At 41.8% G+C, this 17,390-nt stretch overlaps 2 protein-coding genes across 8 annotated transcripts in view; both read left to right on the forward strand.

The window, feature by feature from the left end:
* Positions 1-11,445, forward strand: part of pde4ca (phosphodiesterase 4C, cAMP-specific a) — a 32,578-nt gene extending 21,133 nt beyond the window's left edge. For 5 of the 7 annotated variants that reach the window (XM_049748514.1, XM_049748512.1, XM_049748513.2 and 2 more), the window contains 15 exons: positions 2,441-2,635; positions 2,897-2,941; positions 3,643-3,679; positions 3,843-3,916; positions 3,978-4,030; positions 4,260-4,372; positions 6,258-6,351; positions 6,457-6,626; positions 6,702-6,800; positions 7,013-7,177; positions 7,273-7,372; positions 7,441-7,595; positions 7,670-7,792; positions 7,927-8,109; positions 8,221-11,445. In XM_049748514.1, coding sequence (XP_049604471.1) covers positions 2,441-2,635; positions 2,897-2,941; positions 3,643-3,679; positions 3,843-3,916; positions 3,978-4,030; positions 4,260-4,372; positions 6,258-6,351; positions 6,457-6,626; positions 6,702-6,800; positions 7,013-7,177; positions 7,273-7,372; positions 7,441-7,595; positions 7,670-7,792; positions 7,927-8,109; positions 8,221-8,688 — 2,074 coding nt within the window. In that variant the 3' untranslated portion in view covers positions 8,689-11,445. The remainder of the gene's footprint in view (positions 1-2,440; positions 2,636-2,896; positions 2,942-3,642; positions 3,680-3,842; positions 3,917-3,977; positions 4,031-4,259; positions 4,373-6,257; positions 6,352-6,456; positions 6,627-6,701; positions 6,801-7,012; positions 7,178-7,272; positions 7,373-7,440; positions 7,596-7,669; positions 7,793-7,926; positions 8,110-8,220) is intronic. The other 2 variants (XM_049748515.1, XM_049748517.2) reach the window with 1 other exon arrangement.
* Positions 11,446-11,670: 225 nt separating this feature from the next.
* On the forward strand, positions 11,671-17,278 carry LOC125984880 (ras-related protein Rab-3A). The gene is made up of 5 exons (XM_049747176.1): positions 11,671-11,786; positions 13,268-13,492; positions 13,655-13,773; positions 14,297-14,421; positions 14,830-17,278. Exons 2-5 carry the CDS (start codon positions 13,268-13,270, stop codon positions 15,018-15,020), a joined length of 660 nt encoding a protein of 219 aa, XP_049603133.1. The 5' UTR covers positions 11,671-11,786; the 3' UTR covers positions 15,021-17,278.
* The last annotated feature ends 112 nt before the right edge of the window (positions 17,279-17,390 follow it).

Genomic DNA, 17,390 nt, shown 5'->3' on the forward strand with positions numbered 1-17,390 from the left:
TGCTTGTTCAGAAAAAATAATGAATGTGCACTGATGTTTCCACCTTTTAGACACATGAAATCATCACCCAGTTAATGTATTTGTTGTGTGTAAGTTTAAGCTTGGTTTAGATGTCAACTCAGTAGCCTATGAACTGAGTGTTACTATCTTGACAAAATGTGTAACTGTAAACTTATTAATCAATGGCCTAAAAACAAAGTGAAACAACATTCAGTTTTCATCATTTTGAAATCATCCTACCACACTGGGCCCTTATAGAAACGTTCTGAGTTTCATGTTTAGTCCAATGTTGTGCCAAGCCTTGGTCTCCTCGCCTGTGCTCAACTCAAATAAGCACGAGCAAAATAACTGGAAGCCAGGCAGTGAGGAAAAGTCGTGGGCGATGTTTTCATCTGCGGGCTAATTTTATCTCAGCTTGGGTTTCAAATAGAAACCCCATCATAAATATGCATGAATGGCATGGGGGGGGGGGGGCACTCTGTGGTGCAGCAGGAGAGCAGAGCAGATAGAGGAAAAGAGGGGGGGTACTCTGTGTACTCTACCTGAAATCCTATTTTTAGCTCCAACGATTCCGCTCTCGGTCTATTCCCCCATGTGAGGAGATGCTAAATTTAGCTGCTTGGAGACAGAAGCGTGATGAGAGGATAAAAATAGAAGCAAGTTTATGGTCAGCACGCAGGAACAGCGAGGGGTGTCGCATCATTTGTAAGGACAGAATGCGACAGATGGAGAAAAATAGGGAAGATGGAGAGTCTGAGATAATGCCTACAGATCACAATGCAGTGACTTTTGAGTTGAATTCCTACCGTGACCAAGCTAAACTTAATTTACTGTACTAAATGAATGCGATTTTTAAATGTGTGTGTGTTTGGTTGATTTGGGTCAAGCGGTTGACTTTATTTTTTTATATATACAATGAATACAAAACATAATGAATAAGTATGCAAACCTAAGTAGTAAGTTAGCCAGTCTCACTGAAAATGATGAATAAACTGTTTATTAAAAAAATATATGAGAAGAGGACCTTGAAAAGAAATGATTGTGTACGAAATTGCAATATTGAGGAATAAAATTGTTAAGCACAGCATGGTATTGTCTCAAAACGAACACAATGTGCAATGCAGAAAAATAATCTGATTTTCTAAAATGTAATTACTGTATGTTCTGGAGTATCCGTGTTCTGGTTGTGTGTCCCATGGGCAATGGTCCTGACTATGTAATTAATCCTTCACAAACTTTTAGACATTTTGGTGAGAATGCACCTTGAAAACTCAGCAAAATCGACTTTACTTAGTCTTGCTCTCTCCTCTGCCCCCTCCCCACACTGTCCTCCCTCTGACTCCTCTGCTACATATATTGCAGTCAGTGTAGCTGAAGCTGTCACATGAATGGAGCAGCAAAGGCTGTTGTTATGTAATATCCAGTAACACACCAGCGTCTTGTCCTCATGCAGCACCCTCATTGGGTAGCAGAGCCAGAAGAGGGAGGATGGGAAGAGAGGAAGATTTTTTTTCTTTTTTTTTGCATACTGCAGTTGCTATAGCTCTTCATTAAAATGCAATGATAGAAAATGTATCTTCATGGATACCGTAGGTTTCTACTTAAACTACCTCAACACACATTTATCGTTGTAGATAACATGCATTTGAAATTTTATGTTTCATCAATGGCTTAGACACTCAGAAATAAACAGGCACTCATATATAAGTATAAACAAAATGTTCAACCAATCCATAATAACAGAATCAAATCAAAGCCTGCTAGCTTAATGCTAACGTGTAATGCAAAATGCTATTCTGTAGAAGATGTTGCAGTAATTATACGTATACCTTAAAAATGCTATTTTAACACACAGGGAACAACAAAATACAACTAAGATTTGTATATTTAACAAGATGTTATTTTATGAATGTTTACTAGCTAAATTTGAAGACGCTAAACACAATAGCGTAGCTGTTGGGGTAATTCCAAACGTAAAAAAACAACTATTTAACCCACATGGAGCAGCAACACAGCACATTTGTGATTGTTTGGTCAAGAATTGCGTTGCCCTTCAAAGTGGATCAATGTGGATCAATGCAAGCAACGTGGCCAGCCTGTGAAGAAAGGCCTCGTCGTGTGCGATCAGAAGGAAGTCCCCCTCGCCTGAACACCTGCCTATTTTTAGACTCTCACTCTCGTATGAACTCAGTTTGTGCACGCAAAAATATCTTCAGTATATTTTTATACTTCCCCTTTCTGACATTAAGTTTCACACCTTCAACTTTGTTGAGTGGACTTTGCTTCATGTTTCACCAATTAGAGTATTCCCCCGTTATATTGCTGTTGACCTTTTGTGACCCCGGTATCCAGACCTGAGCAAACGCTCTGCGGATGCGGTCGTATAATGAACTTGATGTGAAGTCACGCAACTCATATTTTTGTCATTCTCTGTCTACAGTTTTGATGTGGAAAATGGATTGTCAGTGGGGCGTAGTCCCCTGGACGCTCAGACCAGCCCGAGCTCCGGTGGTCTGGTCCTCCAGGCCAACTTTCCTCACAGCCAGCGGCGGGAATCTTTTCTCTACCGCTCCGACTCCGACTTTGACCTGTCACCCAAAGGTCCTTTGAAAAATGCCTCCGCTGCGAGCGACTTGTAAGTTCATTTGTTCACTTCATCTGATTACAAGCTTAATCAGCAATTTATTCAATTTGCTTCCCCAACTCTTTGGATTGTACAGCTAAAATTGCCGCCTTTCATTCTACTTGTACCTGAATATCAGAATAAACGTGCTGTGGATCCATTTCACATTCACAATCAGGAAAAAAAAAAAGGATTATGCCTCCCCCAAAACAGTGACAGATCAAATCAAAACACTTGAAACCCTCTCCACCTCATGGCTGTTTGTTTTTAAAGGGAAGAAAGCTTGAAGCACTGGGAGGTCAACTGGTTGTCATCTCGGTGAGACCAACATGATAATAATCCAATTAAATCGTCCCTCAAACCCTCCTAGTGTCTTCCCTGTTAGCTTCACGGCCGTCCCACTCCCACTTTCCTCCCACCAAAAGTGACTGAAACATTAACTGAATCAAATTTAATTCACCTTCGATCCCTTTGGTTCCCTAAACACCATGTTTGTTTTTTGTTTTTTTTTATGTGTGTGCATGGCATTTTTTTTTTTTTTGTGAAAAAAGAACCACATTTTGAGTATTCCATCCTCGTGTTGCATCCACCCTGTTTTTTTCCCCTCACTAAACTTTACCAGTGCATGTACATTGTTCTTGATACACAAAAAATATTCCCACCATTACTCACTAATGTATTTTAATGAGATTGAATGAGTTTATTTTGCCTACTGTTATTTTTGCTTACTGTTTTGTTTTTTGTTTTTTTACATACTGACAATATGGAATAATTATGAACAGATTTTTACCCTTACCAGACACTACATTAGATACATGTGTAAAAAAAAAAAAAGATTAAATATTGCGGTAACTGTTTACGACCGCATTCCATCACACTTGCTTAGTTTTCTACATTGTGTGAGTTATATACTGTTCATTATCAAACAGTATATATAGAATAAATGTCGCTTCTTTTACAAAGCACTGTGTTATGTTTTGTAGTCATCCATTTCCTGTTTGTGTTTTCCTCTCATGCAGTCACACAGAAGACATGATTGTCACACCGTTTGCACAGGTAAGTCCACTCCATCCTGATGATTAAAGACATTTAAGACGAGAGACAAAATGCATAATGGGCTCTGAGTACACAGCAAAATTATAGATTAGTGCTCCTTGAATAAAATGAAAAACAAATGTTGAGATAGTTTAACGATTTTTTTTTTTCTTTCATTTTGCAGGTCCTCGCCAGCCTGAGGACAGTCCGGAGCAATTTTGCTGTTATAACTGGCCAGCAAGATCGGCCAGCCAGCAAGTAGGTGACGTCATTATACAATCTCATTGTCATGAAATAAATGGATGATCTGTGTCTGCAGGACTCGATCTTCTGGCAGCAACCCGCCATCCATGTGCAACACCAGTCTGGCAGGTCAGTGCTTGTATTCGATTGGTTAGCGGCAGTATCGAGTTGCATCCTTGTTTGAAACACAAGACGGAGATGGCCGCATTGAAGTTGATGCTCATGCATATATCTTTTTTTTTTTTTCATTAATACAGTAATCCCACACTGTTGTGACAAACAGGCCTTCGCAGTATATAGAATATTTTGGGGATTTGAGTCTATCCCATAATAACCCTGCTATGTTGTCCTGGAACAGAGGAGCCTCACCAGCAGCTCGCCATCGAAACTCTGGATGAGCTGGACTGGTGTCTGGAACAACTGGAGACCCTGAAAACCCGACACTCTGTCAGCGAAATGGCCTCTAACAAGGTAATCGTACGAGCGACGCATCTCGTCATTTGGAGCGGAGTCATTTCCAGTATTGGAATGGCCGGCAAGGACCATTCATTTGTTTTCGCCACCTACTTTTCAAGTGAGCAAAAGTATTGGAACACGTGCCTTTTAGATTGATGCCTTAAACATTAGCTGCTGGTTGTTTTGGGCTTTGGGAAGCATCGTTGTGGCATCAGAAAGTGAGCGCTCCCCTTATGGCAATAAATTGTCAAACTGTTTTCAATGTTTGGCCTTTACATATTTCCATGATTCAGACTCCAGGAAAGTCATGTGATGTTCACTGTTGCCTAAACACAGCCATAAGAGCATCCATCCGTGTCCTATGAAAATAGACTCATTGAGAAGTGGTTTCCTCCATGAATGAGCGTGAGGGTTTTTCGTGCATGCCAACCAAGACAAGACACGCCCTTCCCCCCACTCGTGCAGAAAAATGTGAATGAGGATGAAACGGCATCCCCATCCATCCTTTCCCCAACCCCCTTCATCCCTCTCCTCCACTTCCCCCATCTCTCCATCCACATCTTCTTTTTTCCACGCCGAAGCCCAACGTTCGCGTGATTCCACCATTAGACCGCCCACTCAGCATACACGTGCTTCATAGTATCACGCACAGGGATGCATGGAAACATAATACATTGTCTGCCCGGGTTTCTCTCTTGGTCAATGAACAGCATCAGTCAATGGAGGAGATGATAACATCAAGATCAAGGGTGGGAACGTGAGAGTTGTTTCTGCATCACTGACAACTTTGGCAAACAATTTTAATATAGAAAATGAATGTGGATACATTGCAAGTGACCCCTGAAATTGTACTTTGGAGAACTCAATTCATGTGAGGATTGTGTGCTGTGAAATTTTTCAATTTTAAAAAATAACAAATATTTAATTAATGTTTATATATATCCCCCCCTTTCCTGTAGATGATGCTCATGATGGTCAGTGTCCTCACATTATTCTGGTACATGATGTACTATTTTTATTTTTGGCTTCATGAATGAACCAGCCCCCCCTGTCCCTTTCCCGTACTCCTCCCTTTCAAAAATTTTCTTCATATCATCTTCAAACTTGGTGCACATGGCGCATCTCACAACCTCCAGCTCCGACACGCTCAGCCCCTCCCAGTTTGTGTAGCTTTCGACCAATGAGAGCCTGCGGCTCTCCCGACCTCCACTGCAGCACTCGCCGTATTGGCTGCTATTCTCAGATATTTTTTGGAGGGAGGCGTGGATTAGAGTAACTCGTTCTCCGACTGTTTACACACACAGCGAGCAGTAACAGAGTGAATGAGGGAGAGTCGGGAAGGAAGATCTATTCTCATAGAGCCCATCTCTTGGACCTCCGCTTGTATTGATCAAGGCATTCCTAGGGTTTACCAACCGGTGGATTTCCCGCTTGCAGTAGCTTCTGCTCAGAGAAGCAGTGAAGAAGGACAGGGCAGTGGCAGACGATGACCACAAAACTAGGATCGCTCACGTTTTAATTCTTGCTTCCATGCTTGATTTTGCGCTGAAATGCCAGAAGTGGATCCTTTCATCTCGGAGTCGTGGATGTTCATTCAGGTAAGAGAGCTTAACTGATGGAGATGCTTTGAGGATGGTAAGGGAGGGAGTTGGGGGGGGGGGGGGGAGGCTCACATGTTGCTGGCTTTGTGAATAAAGAACTACTGAAGTTGAGGAATGTGAGGGATACTTTTGATTCCACATGTGATTCAACTGAAACAAGCTCGTTATTTCGGTACAGATTTTTAGGGGATTTTTTTTTTGGTTTTGTGAAATGTGGCAATGGCTTAAATTGGAAGACAACGCGGCGTTACTGTATGCCGTCTTCGAAACAAGCTGACAGTCTGCTTTGCTGTGTCCAGTTCAAGAGGATGTTGAACCGAGAACTCACCCAGCTGTCAGAGACCAGCCGCTCAGGGAACCAGGTCTCTGAGTTCATCTCAAGTACCTTCCTAGGTAATTTACTTGGAATTTTCATGGCATTGCATGTGTGCTTATTCATCATGTTGCCAAATGCCATGCAAAAATGATCCCTTTATTTTGCCTGTGGCCATCTGACAGAGAAGCAACATGACATGGACATCATGGCTCCGCCCACCAAGGAGGAGAAGAAGAAGCGACCCATGTCCCAGATCAGTGGCGTGAAGAAGCCCACTCACAGCCCCAGTCTGGCACCCTCCACCATCCCTCGCTTTGGGGTCAACGCTGCCCAGGAAGGACTTCTGGCCAAGGTACGAGAACAGCTTTAGGGATGCTTTGAGAAGTTTCTATGCGTTGTTTTGACAATTGTGGATGCTTGTGTGCAGGAATTGGAGGATATCAATAGATGGGGAATTGACATCTTTAAGGTCTCCGAGCATTCTGGGAATCGTCCACTCACGGTCACCATGTATACCATTTTCCAGGTAACGTGTGGCAAACATCTGAATAATTAATCCAATTAAAATTGCAACACGATTTTCATCTTCATTTTGATCTGGTGATCAAACTGCCATGTTTTTATCAATATCTTTTTCACTTTAATGTCTGGTCATTAAAGTTTTTTTTATGGCTATATATTTATTTTTTATATATAAATTCAGTTCTCAAGAAATTCAACTTGGCCCTTTTGTCTCAGGAACGCGACTTGCTCAAGTCTTTCAAGATTCCAGTAGACACTTTCATCACCTTCATGATGACTTTGGAGGATCACTACCACGCAGACGTAGCGTATCACAACAACATCCACGCCGCGGATGTCGTCCAATCCACCCACGTGCTCCTTTCCACACCTGCGCTCGAGGTAGATGAGCATTGCCAAGCCCCAAAATGTATTATGGAGAAACGTCACTATTGATGGTTTTGAATCAATTATATTCTCTGCGTGTGTTGGTGAAGGCTGTGTTTACCGATCTGGAGATCCTCGCCGCTCTCTTTGCCAGCGCCATCCATGATGTGGACCATCCTGGTGTTTCCAATCAGTTTCTCATCAACACAAGTGAGTTTGCCACTGTACATTTGTGTATTAAGCGCCACTTTAAATTCATGAAACTCTATCCCTCTCAGATTCGGAGCTCGCCTTGATGTACAACGACTCATCGGTGTTAGAGAATCACCACCTGGCTGTCGGCTTTAAGCTTCTGCAAGAGGACAACTGTGACATCTTTCAAAACCTCAGCACGAAACAGAGACACTCACTACGCAAATTAGTCATTGACATGGTGAGTTAAGTTCAGCCAGTGGCATCTAAATTGTCTTCTCGTGAGAATTCCTGATGCGATTGTTGTGATCACAGGTGCTAGCCACTGATATGTCCAAACACATGAACCTTCTGGCAGACCTAAAAACCATGGTGGAGACCAAGAAAGTTACAAGTTTAGGTGTTCTCCTTCTGGACAATTACTCGGACCGCATACAGGTGAGAACTTTTTGTGATTTTTATCTTATAAGATTTTTTTTTTTTTCCTGGGCAAAATAATTGTTAATAATACCAATATTTGCTAGCCCCTGCTTTTATTCAACACCTTAATAATGCTTTTAAAATCACTGCAGGTTCTTCAGAACATGGTGCACTGTGCAGACCTGAGCAACCCCACCAAGCCACTCGAGTTATACCGGCAGTGGACTGATCGGATCATGGTGGAGTTTTTCACCCAAGGGGACAGGGAGCGAGACAAGGGCATGGAGATCAGCCCCATGTGTGACAAACACAACGCCTCCATTGAGAAGACGCAGGTAAAGTGTGTCCGCATCGTCAATAGTGACACGGCTGCAGTAGACCGATTCACCTGACTTGACAGCCATCCAATGGCGAGGAATCCCTTTCATGTCGTGTTTTCATTTCAGGTGGGCTTCATCGATTACATCGTCCATCCTCTTTGGGAAACGTGGGCCGACCTCGTTCACCCCGATGCACAAGAGATCCTAGACACCTTGGAGGATAACAGAGAGTGGTACCAGAGCATGATCCCCCGAAGTCCTTCACCCAATCCCGAAGGCCCAGAAGAAAGGGGCATCACTGGAGAAGCTTCGGGGTTACGTGTGGGCATGGCGTCCACCGACAAGTTCCAGTTCGAGCTGACCTTGGAGGAGGAGGAAGGAGAATCTGATACGGGGAGCCTGCCTGATGAAGAGGAAGGTAATAGAGGCAATGAAGCATCCAGAACTGATTCTGGCAGAGGATTAGATGCCATATCTGCTCACCTACCCCCTAAAACCATCACTGCTGATGCAACAAGGACGTTGTCTGCACAGTCCGATAAAGACATGGCAGCAGAAAGTGGGACAGGATCAGACATCCGACTCGATACATAGCACCCATCCCAACTTTATTTTTTTTTAAGGCGGGGGGGGGGGTATTTTTCATCTTGATTTCAGTGCCTCATCACGCCGCTTCCCCAAGTCCACACAAACTTCCCCTTGGTTTCCGCGGGCATGGTGACGGCGAGCCTCGGGATGAGGACCACTTGGGTGCAGCTGTGAAGGAGGCCTGCAAGTTGAAGCAGGCGCTTGCACTAATGACTGAAGCGAAACCAAGTCCAGTCACGGACATGAATCCGGGTTTCTGTTCCGACAGTCAGACACACTGTGGATATTCTGCAGAGACTATGTGATAAGAAATAGTAGCCAGATTCGGTTCCACCACTCGCAAATTGTCTTCCTCTTTTTCAAGTTTATATGTAAAGATGGAGAGAAAGTGCTGAATGGCATAAAAACCGTGATTAGTAATTCAACTTGGCTGAGGATACTTGAAGAGGTTTTGCCTCTCATTTAAACGTGTTTCTTTTGGTTGTGACAACTACAGTCAAGTCTAGTTTGCGAGACATTTTGCCAAACTAGCAATTTAACTGTTGTTTGACCTGCCTTTGAAATCCTTGCTTTCTAATGTTGTCTAATTGAGGTCACTGTCAAATCCGTGCAAGCCTGTCGGAGCCTGAAATGTTGTCGAGATTTTAGTGATTTTAGTTAACATTACCCGCTGCCTGCAGCTTCTTGCCTCTATTTGTGTAGCCTTTTTAGCAGGTTATGCATTTGGTACCTGGGACCTTCCGTGACCTAAACCACCTTTTAATACCACCACCATCACATCACAATTGCAGCCATCTTTAATATAGTGCAAAATCACAATAACTGCCATGTACATCATCTGAAGAGGTGAAAATCTGATCAGACAAAAATTGAATAAATACATCGTACACACCCTAGAAGCAGTGCAGCAGAGAGAAATGGGCACAACAAACTTGTAAATGTTAGCCAGAACATTCACAGGTATCCTTGTAAGCCGTAATGTCAGAAATCAAGTGTCTAAGAAATAACAGCAAATATGGTCTGTGTACATGACGCCCTCTAGTGTTGAAAAGTAGTCGCTGGTATTTGCATGGCCTGCATGGGAAGTGCATTCAAAATACTTTCCACTGTTGCCCCCTCCCCTCCAAAAATATCAGACAAGTTTCTGCTTTGTTACTATTTAAACTGTCTTTTGTTTTATTTGAAGTCACTTGTCTGCATCATTAATAGGACGCCACCCATTTAATTAGCCTTCAAGTTGAGCACTTTCGATCTTTTTTTAATTCCTAACTAGTAGCCCTCATTGTGATTTGAAAGGGCTTCGATTCAAACTACAAGCACATGGAGGCTTTTGACTGAAATGCTACCTGCACATAGTAAAAGGCGACATTCCGTCAGCCACTGTTATTGCAAGGGTGCATCGAAATTGTGTTTATTAAAGTAAGCACGATGCATCTTTGTAACTGTAAACAAGTGAGGCTTCCCCCCCCCCCCTACTGTTAATCAATATTTTGCTCTTCATCACGTAAGTCAATGACAAAACAAGTGCCAGGCAAGCGTGACACAACTCGTACTGTAGTTTCCATTTTGCCACAGGCTACTTTCCACCAGCGCCAAACTGATGAAGTTGGTTGATTGTAGCACCTCGTGTGCCAATCTGACCCGTGTGTCTCCTCCGATTTCTTTTCAAACCGTAACTGATGTTGTCTTAAAGCGGTGATGTATTTTTCTATGTGAGAGTGAATGACAGGGTGGACTTTTTAAAGGAGACAAAAAAAAAAGACGTATTTGCCAATAAAAACCAAAGCACTTTGTATAGTACAATTTACAATTGTGTACCTCCATGATGTGTTTAATGTGACTATTTGGTGGGTTGCTGATAGTTGAGTGGAATTCCCGGGCTACACCACTACAGCTGTCAAAGATTGGACTTTGGGACGGAAGACTTTCTTTGTTTTGTTTTTTTCCTTTCTGTATTTGATGCACATTTTTGACAACAAGCTATGAACAGTACAAAGACCACTATAGAATTGTTTCAGCACAAATCACTCCCATCCAATGTGTCATGGTTCTTTTCTCTTGTTTCATTTTTTTTTTTTTCCTCACCTGGGATTTTCTTTTCATTTTTCTGGCCGTAATACCGACATGCCGGAGGAAAACATGTGCAATGCTTTCTATGTCACCCCTAACAGCAGCGCAAAGACCAACACTACAGGATGCCTTGAAAACTAAGGTCTATCGAACAGCTTTGTAACCAGCACAACATGCACAAGGGGTCAGTGTGTTTTATCGTGTACATTTTTCTCACATTGCTCCATGTACAGTTTATTTATTTCAATATTGGGTATGAGACACAATGGAAAAATAAGACTTTGTTAGTCCAAGGTTGACTTCTCATTTGTAGTACGATGTTACTTACGGGACCGGTTTCAAATGTGTTTTATCTCCTCCATTATTTTGTGTCTGCAAATAACATAAACATGCATCATTGCTTATTTTCATGTTTTGTTGGTATGAAAATAGTCAACTTTTCTGAAACCTTTCCTTTCTATTGTCTTCCTCTGTTGTCATTGCACTCTAACAGTCACGAAGGATCGAAATTGTTCATCCACAGTGAAGATTATGGTTCAAAATGGTCATTTTAGATGAGAATCTCTTCTGTTTATGGATTAGGAATGATTACCACTGCTTTGACAATCTCTCTGTTGTTTAACTGCGGGTTTTTGTGCCCTCCCTCCAACTAGAACTGTATGCCTTGTCAATAAAAGAAAAACATTTCATTCAGTATGTATTCACTGCTTCTTCCTTTATCTAATGCAATGAATCCAAATTCACAGTACTAATATGAACAATAGGGAATTTACTATAAATAGGGAAAATAATTTAGCCTGCTAATAAAGTTTACTTTCCATCTGCTCTTTTGCTTACCCATGCTGAACTTTTTAATTCCTGATTTCTGATTGGTGCACGCCCTTGTCAGTCATTCTTATATGTGTTTGGCCACACCTACTTGGGCCCGGCCTGTCAATCAAGACGCGCACGCACTACTGCAGGTGCAAAGCTGGGCAGGCTCCGGGGCTAACTAACTACTGCAGCGAAGCCGATAATAAAACAAGCATTTCGAGGTAAATCACGTAACTATATGTTACCCCGTTACCCTGTTTGTATTAAAAGTAGTACTGATAGTTTGTCGAATGCCGGTGTGTCTGTTTAGACGATTTTCGTAGCCGTAAATAAGGGACAGTAACCTTCATTTGACATAGCTAAGGATGCTTTGCTAGTGCCTCCTGTCACTGATAACTAGCAGCAATGAAGATGTGTCACGTTCATTATATATAACTAATATAGCAAAGTGTTTTATATAAATAGTCTCGTTCACATTTTTTGGCGTTGTGTGTGCCGTTAGAAAGGACACATCTATGGTAATTGGACACGGCGACGTTTTACGAGCCTGCTAACATTTTAAATGTAAAAAGTCTCTAACAAATGTTCGAAATGTGTTAGGTTTGTATTTTTTCCAACTCCCATTATTATGGGCTGTGTCTAAGTGGGATAAGGGGGTCTTGTGAACCATATGGTTGTCCATGTTTGGCTAGCCCAGCCTCCCTAGGAGCTTGCTTGTATCCAGTCAGCCAGTTTATCTGATGCTTAGCCTTACTAAGCCCCGCTACTTCCGTTTTGTCATCTTGCAATTTGGCCATGATGTACTAGTGTTGGGATGCATTCAAGGGCACACACACACTTTACATCATTTTTTTTAAGTTGCATAGTCGTGCAGTGCGGTATGTCTTTAGCTGTGTGACAGGAGTGTGTGATGTAGTGACAGTGTCCCCGCCCCCTTCATTGTGGGAACCCATCTGTGACTATTTACTGAAAAGCTAACCTAGTCTCAGCCTTTCTGCTTTTCCTGTAAAACCCAAAAGTTCACTACATTACAAGCCACTCGGCCTAGCAGAACTATCTTTTGGTACAAAATTAAGTTTCTAGGGAGCAAGCGAGATCCAGCTGGCAACCACTAAATCGTACCAATGTGATATAGACGGTATCGATATATTGTTATAACGTAATACTTGACTTTATTTAGAGTTTAATTTTATGGTGTGTATCTGTGGCTACAAAGCAAAACTTGTAGCGTCCATCTGAGGTGTGTGTATGTGCAGTCAGTCAATGAACAGGGCTATCATGGTGACAGCCTCTGATTTTTTTTTTTTCTCTCATCAGGCATCATGTTTGTGGTTCATAAAAATGTGCGGCTAAACAATTATTTTAAGTCAATCCTGGCCAGTATGTATTGTAGGTTCATGAAAAGTTGAAAGCATAATACCATAAATTTATTTACATTATCTGACCCATGGCTTAATGAATTGTGTTTTTGCTGCAATTGTTTGGTAGTATTATCCTGAACACTTACACAAGTGTTAAGTGAATTATCACCTCGAATAGAATTAGGTAAATAAAATTTTGTAATAATTCATGGTTCATTTGAGATTGTTTCCCAAAAATTGAATATGATGAACCACCCTTTGTAAATATGAACTTTCTGTTTTCCCAAGCCAACTCCCTCCCGGCTCACTGATCAGTTTTGTTCTGTTTTCCCGCTGGCTAGATGGCGTCTGCAAATGCCACGTATGGACAAAAGGAGTCCTCGGACCAGAACTTTGACTACATGTTTAAAATCCTCATCATCGGCAACAGCAGCGTAGGCAAGACGTCCTTCCTCTTCCGCTACGCAGATGACTCGTTCACGCCAGCCTTTGTCAGCACGGTGGGCATCGACTTCAAGGTCAAGACCATCTACAGGAACGACAAGAGGATAAAGCTGCAGATCTGGGTGAGGGGCTTTTTTTCACGGGAGTAATCAATGGAATCATGTGCCAAATATTATATTAAAAAACATTTCAATAGCTGCAAATCTTAGCTTAAGGTTTCAGTTTTCCGAATGTCGGAGTTGCATACCTCCATATTTGATGTTTGATCACGTATGTTGATGCAGGACACGGCCGGCCAGGAGCGCTACAGGACCATCACCACAGCCTATTACAGAGGTGCCATGGGCTTCATCCTCATGTATGACATCACCAATGAGGAGTCCTTTAATGCCGTGCAAGACTGGTGAGGGGACGCATTTGTTATTTTTCACTGTTGTCGCAAAGCACCTCTTTCAGATGTTTACTTTGCTTATCTGATCCTAGGCTGCTCGTGACAAGACCGGTAAATGCCTTAGCAACGCTATGCAAAAACTGTACAAAGCTAATCATGGAACCAGTGATTTGAATAGATTGGACTGCTTTTATTTTAACAGTCAGCCAAATAAGTTTCAATATTTGTTTAAAACCTGTCTGCTTGCCTTGGTGAAACGTCACTTGCGCTGAATACTGAGGACGTTTTGAAACCAATCCCTCATTTATTTCAGTGTTATGTGCGGCTATTTTCAAACACTTTGAGTCTCATTTTCAAAAATGTGGTTTTCTTCCTCTCCAAGATGACACCATTTTATGCTGTAATATAAAAAAGGGTAATTGTAGAATGTAGAAATGCCTAAAGCTGAAGATTATCATTTAAAAATCCTGAGCCTTGAATGCATCTGTAATGATTTAGTCCATGCACAGTTTAGTAAATGTTTGTGCTTCCACAGGTCCACTCAGATCAAGACCTACTCGTGGGACAATGCTCAGGTGCTCCTGGTGGGGAACAAGGTTGATATGGAAGATGAACGGGTGGTGGCCACAGAGAGGGGCCGCCAACTGTCAGAACAGCTTGGTAAGTGGTTGCGGCTATTTTTACTTTTCACAAATAAGGTCGAATTAAATTATTCATTCTCTGTGAAGTCCCGGTTGAAGGTACATTTGATTTTGACTTCTTTCTATTAGCCAGGGAATTGGTGACATATTTTAGCATCTTGGAGCATTACAGTCAGCACACACAAAAAAGTTGTTGAATTCATAAATATGGAACTGCCTTAAGCAGATCTTTTTTTGTTACATTGTGTCTGTGAAGCTTTTTTTTTTTTTTTATAAATATATTATGAATGAATTTACGAAGAAATTTACCTTTTGTGGCAGCATTTCAGTTCAAAGACATCTTAAGCAAGGTTGACAAGATGCCATGATGATGATGATGATGATGAGCATCACTGACGTCTCTCTGCTGCCCTCTTTCGACCGACAGGTTTCGAGCACTTTGAAGCGAGCGCCAAAGACAACATCAACGTGAAGCAAACCTTTGAGAGGCTGGTCGACATCATCTGCGAGAGGATGTCCGAGACTCTGGACAACAACGACCCCACTGTCACCGGAGCCAAACAGGGGCCACAGCTCACCGAGCAGCCGCAAAGGTCCCATCAGGACTGTGCTTGCTAAATGCTTCTCTTACACACACACACACACACTCGTGCACTACATCCGCTGTCGGGGAACCCATATATGGTACGGTACATGTTTTGATTTCTCATATCAGTTGATGTCACGTAAGCATGCACAGAATGAGAGAGAGAGACGCACACACATCTGCACACGTACACAAGAGCTGACTGATTATCAACCCCACTTCCTTGTCATAAACAGTCAATTCCCAAAGATTTGCTTTTTATCAATCTATATCATTCTCACAGAATAGTGCTATTTGAGTCACGGGCCCTTCAACATGCAAACATTTTCATGCCGCCCCCCCCCGACCCCCTCAATACATGTAGATCACGAGTGTGCGCACATAGAATACAAGAGTCGGTCGGTCCTCACCGTTGTTTAAATCGGTCACGTCCGGACTCGAAATTGACATTCTCACCTTAAGTACAAATGAATGCAAAGTGTTCAACTTGTTGGCAGTATCCTGTTGAGTATAGTTTTATTACCAAGTCATTGGTCCAAGTGTTTCTAGAATTATGAAACTCTTATGATGGGAACTTGTATTTAATGGAAGAAACATTGAATCATCTAGTCAAATGTCATTTCACATTTGTGTTGCAAGCTTTTTAACTGAACAAGGGGGGGAAAAAAAACACTACTCGTGATGTGACGTGCACAGCAGCGTTAGTTTGTTTTCAGTGCTCCAGCCCCTTCGTGCTGACCTGTTTAGCGTCATTGAATTTTTTCCAGAGTTTTAACACGGTACCAGGCATGGGCCGATAACAGATTATGATGGTGAGATAACATAAAACTGCAGGATCACAGTATTGCAGGTCCTGCCTTGTAATTTATTGTTTTGAAATATTTAGGTAAATATATTGTACATGCTTCGTGAAAAAAACAAAAAAAACATTTTTTTACTAAATGAAATTCAAGTATAATGCAAAGATACTTATTTCTCGTGACAGTGGGGCACGGAAGTTTCGAGTCACTTTGCCTGTGGTATAACTCAGAAAAAATATATAAGTGAATGGTTAATATCGGTGATGGACAGTTTTATTGGTTTTGAAATAATGATTTTTCCAACCACGGTATACTTTGACCTCTGTACCAGCCCATGCTTACATGGTAAAGGATATCCTCCTCACACCAAACGAAGGAAATTGGCCTTTCAAATCCTTTCTGTGACTCTTCTCGTCTTTCAGCCTGCTATTATGGCCACTTTTGCTTTGTGTCATCGACGGGTTACCACAGGAAAACTCACAGAAAGGTGTCGAAATCTCCCAAAAGCCCAATATCCCTAACTTTTTGTGGGTAGTTTATAAAATGACTATGTCGATCTTTTAAAAGTAGTTGCGCTTTTCAAGGTGCATATAAACACGGAAGTAAGATCCAAAAGATTTCTAATGGCTTTAAGGTGCATGTTGTTGGTGTTGCTGGTTGACCGAATCGTTCTTGGTTTTGACATCTGACCCACGTGTCAGTTGTTAGTGCGTTGATCATTTTCATCTTTCACTATGAACATTCCAGCACCATCAGATTCCACTAAATGTTTATTTGGGGAAGTGATCTGGGTTTTTTTTTTTCCCCAGCATGTTCACTGTTGAAACTTGAATGCCCTTTGTGTGTTTACTATACATGCGTTCATTGATGTGCTGAGGTATACAAGACTATGGTGACACTTTTGTATTATTTATAACTATTTATTTTTACTGTGTTCTAATCTGCATCTCCTTTCTCACCCTCCTAGCTTTTTCTGTTCGAAACATGTCGGTGTTTACAACCTCGTAAGGAGAGTAAAACATTCCAGTCGTTTGGTGGGCAGCCTATTTGTCTTCTCCATATCAGTTATGTAACTTTTAAAGACATGCCAGTGTAACAGCAGACTGTTCTCACAGAGCAATAAGAGGTCCTGTTTTATCTCGCCGACACCCAAATATCAGCAACACGGGTCTGCTGATGGGTTTCACACGTGCCCTAAAATACGAGGGTGTAAGCAGTGTGTACCGAGCTCTAAAGAATCCAAATAATACTAGTTTGTTTTGCAGTGGCAGTTCTTTCCAAAAGTCAGTCAACTGAATACATTGAATCTGAAATCATATTCACCTCCGAATTATTCTTTTGCTATGGCTGTAAACGTGCATATGACTCAAGAACAACTTGTAAATAGCTGTTTTCTGCCCGTCTGGTATTAGTTGTGTGAATTGTGCTGTAATATTGTGATGCCAGATTTGCGCAAATGAAAGATCAATAAATAAATGCTAGCAGCTGAATGTTGTTGGAATGCTACAATTACTCCCAAATGTTAGTACTGTACAGTAATTTAATCAATGTGTGGTTGTGACGTGGACTGCTTGTTCAGCTAATGGCCAACAGAGGGCGTCA

This window comes from Syngnathus scovelli, chromosome 17, assembly GCF_024217435.2.
Source record: "Syngnathus scovelli strain Florida chromosome 17, RoL_Ssco_1.2, whole genome shotgun sequence".
Classification (NCBI taxonomy): Eukaryota; Metazoa; Chordata; class Actinopteri; order Syngnathiformes; family Syngnathidae; genus Syngnathus; species Syngnathus scovelli.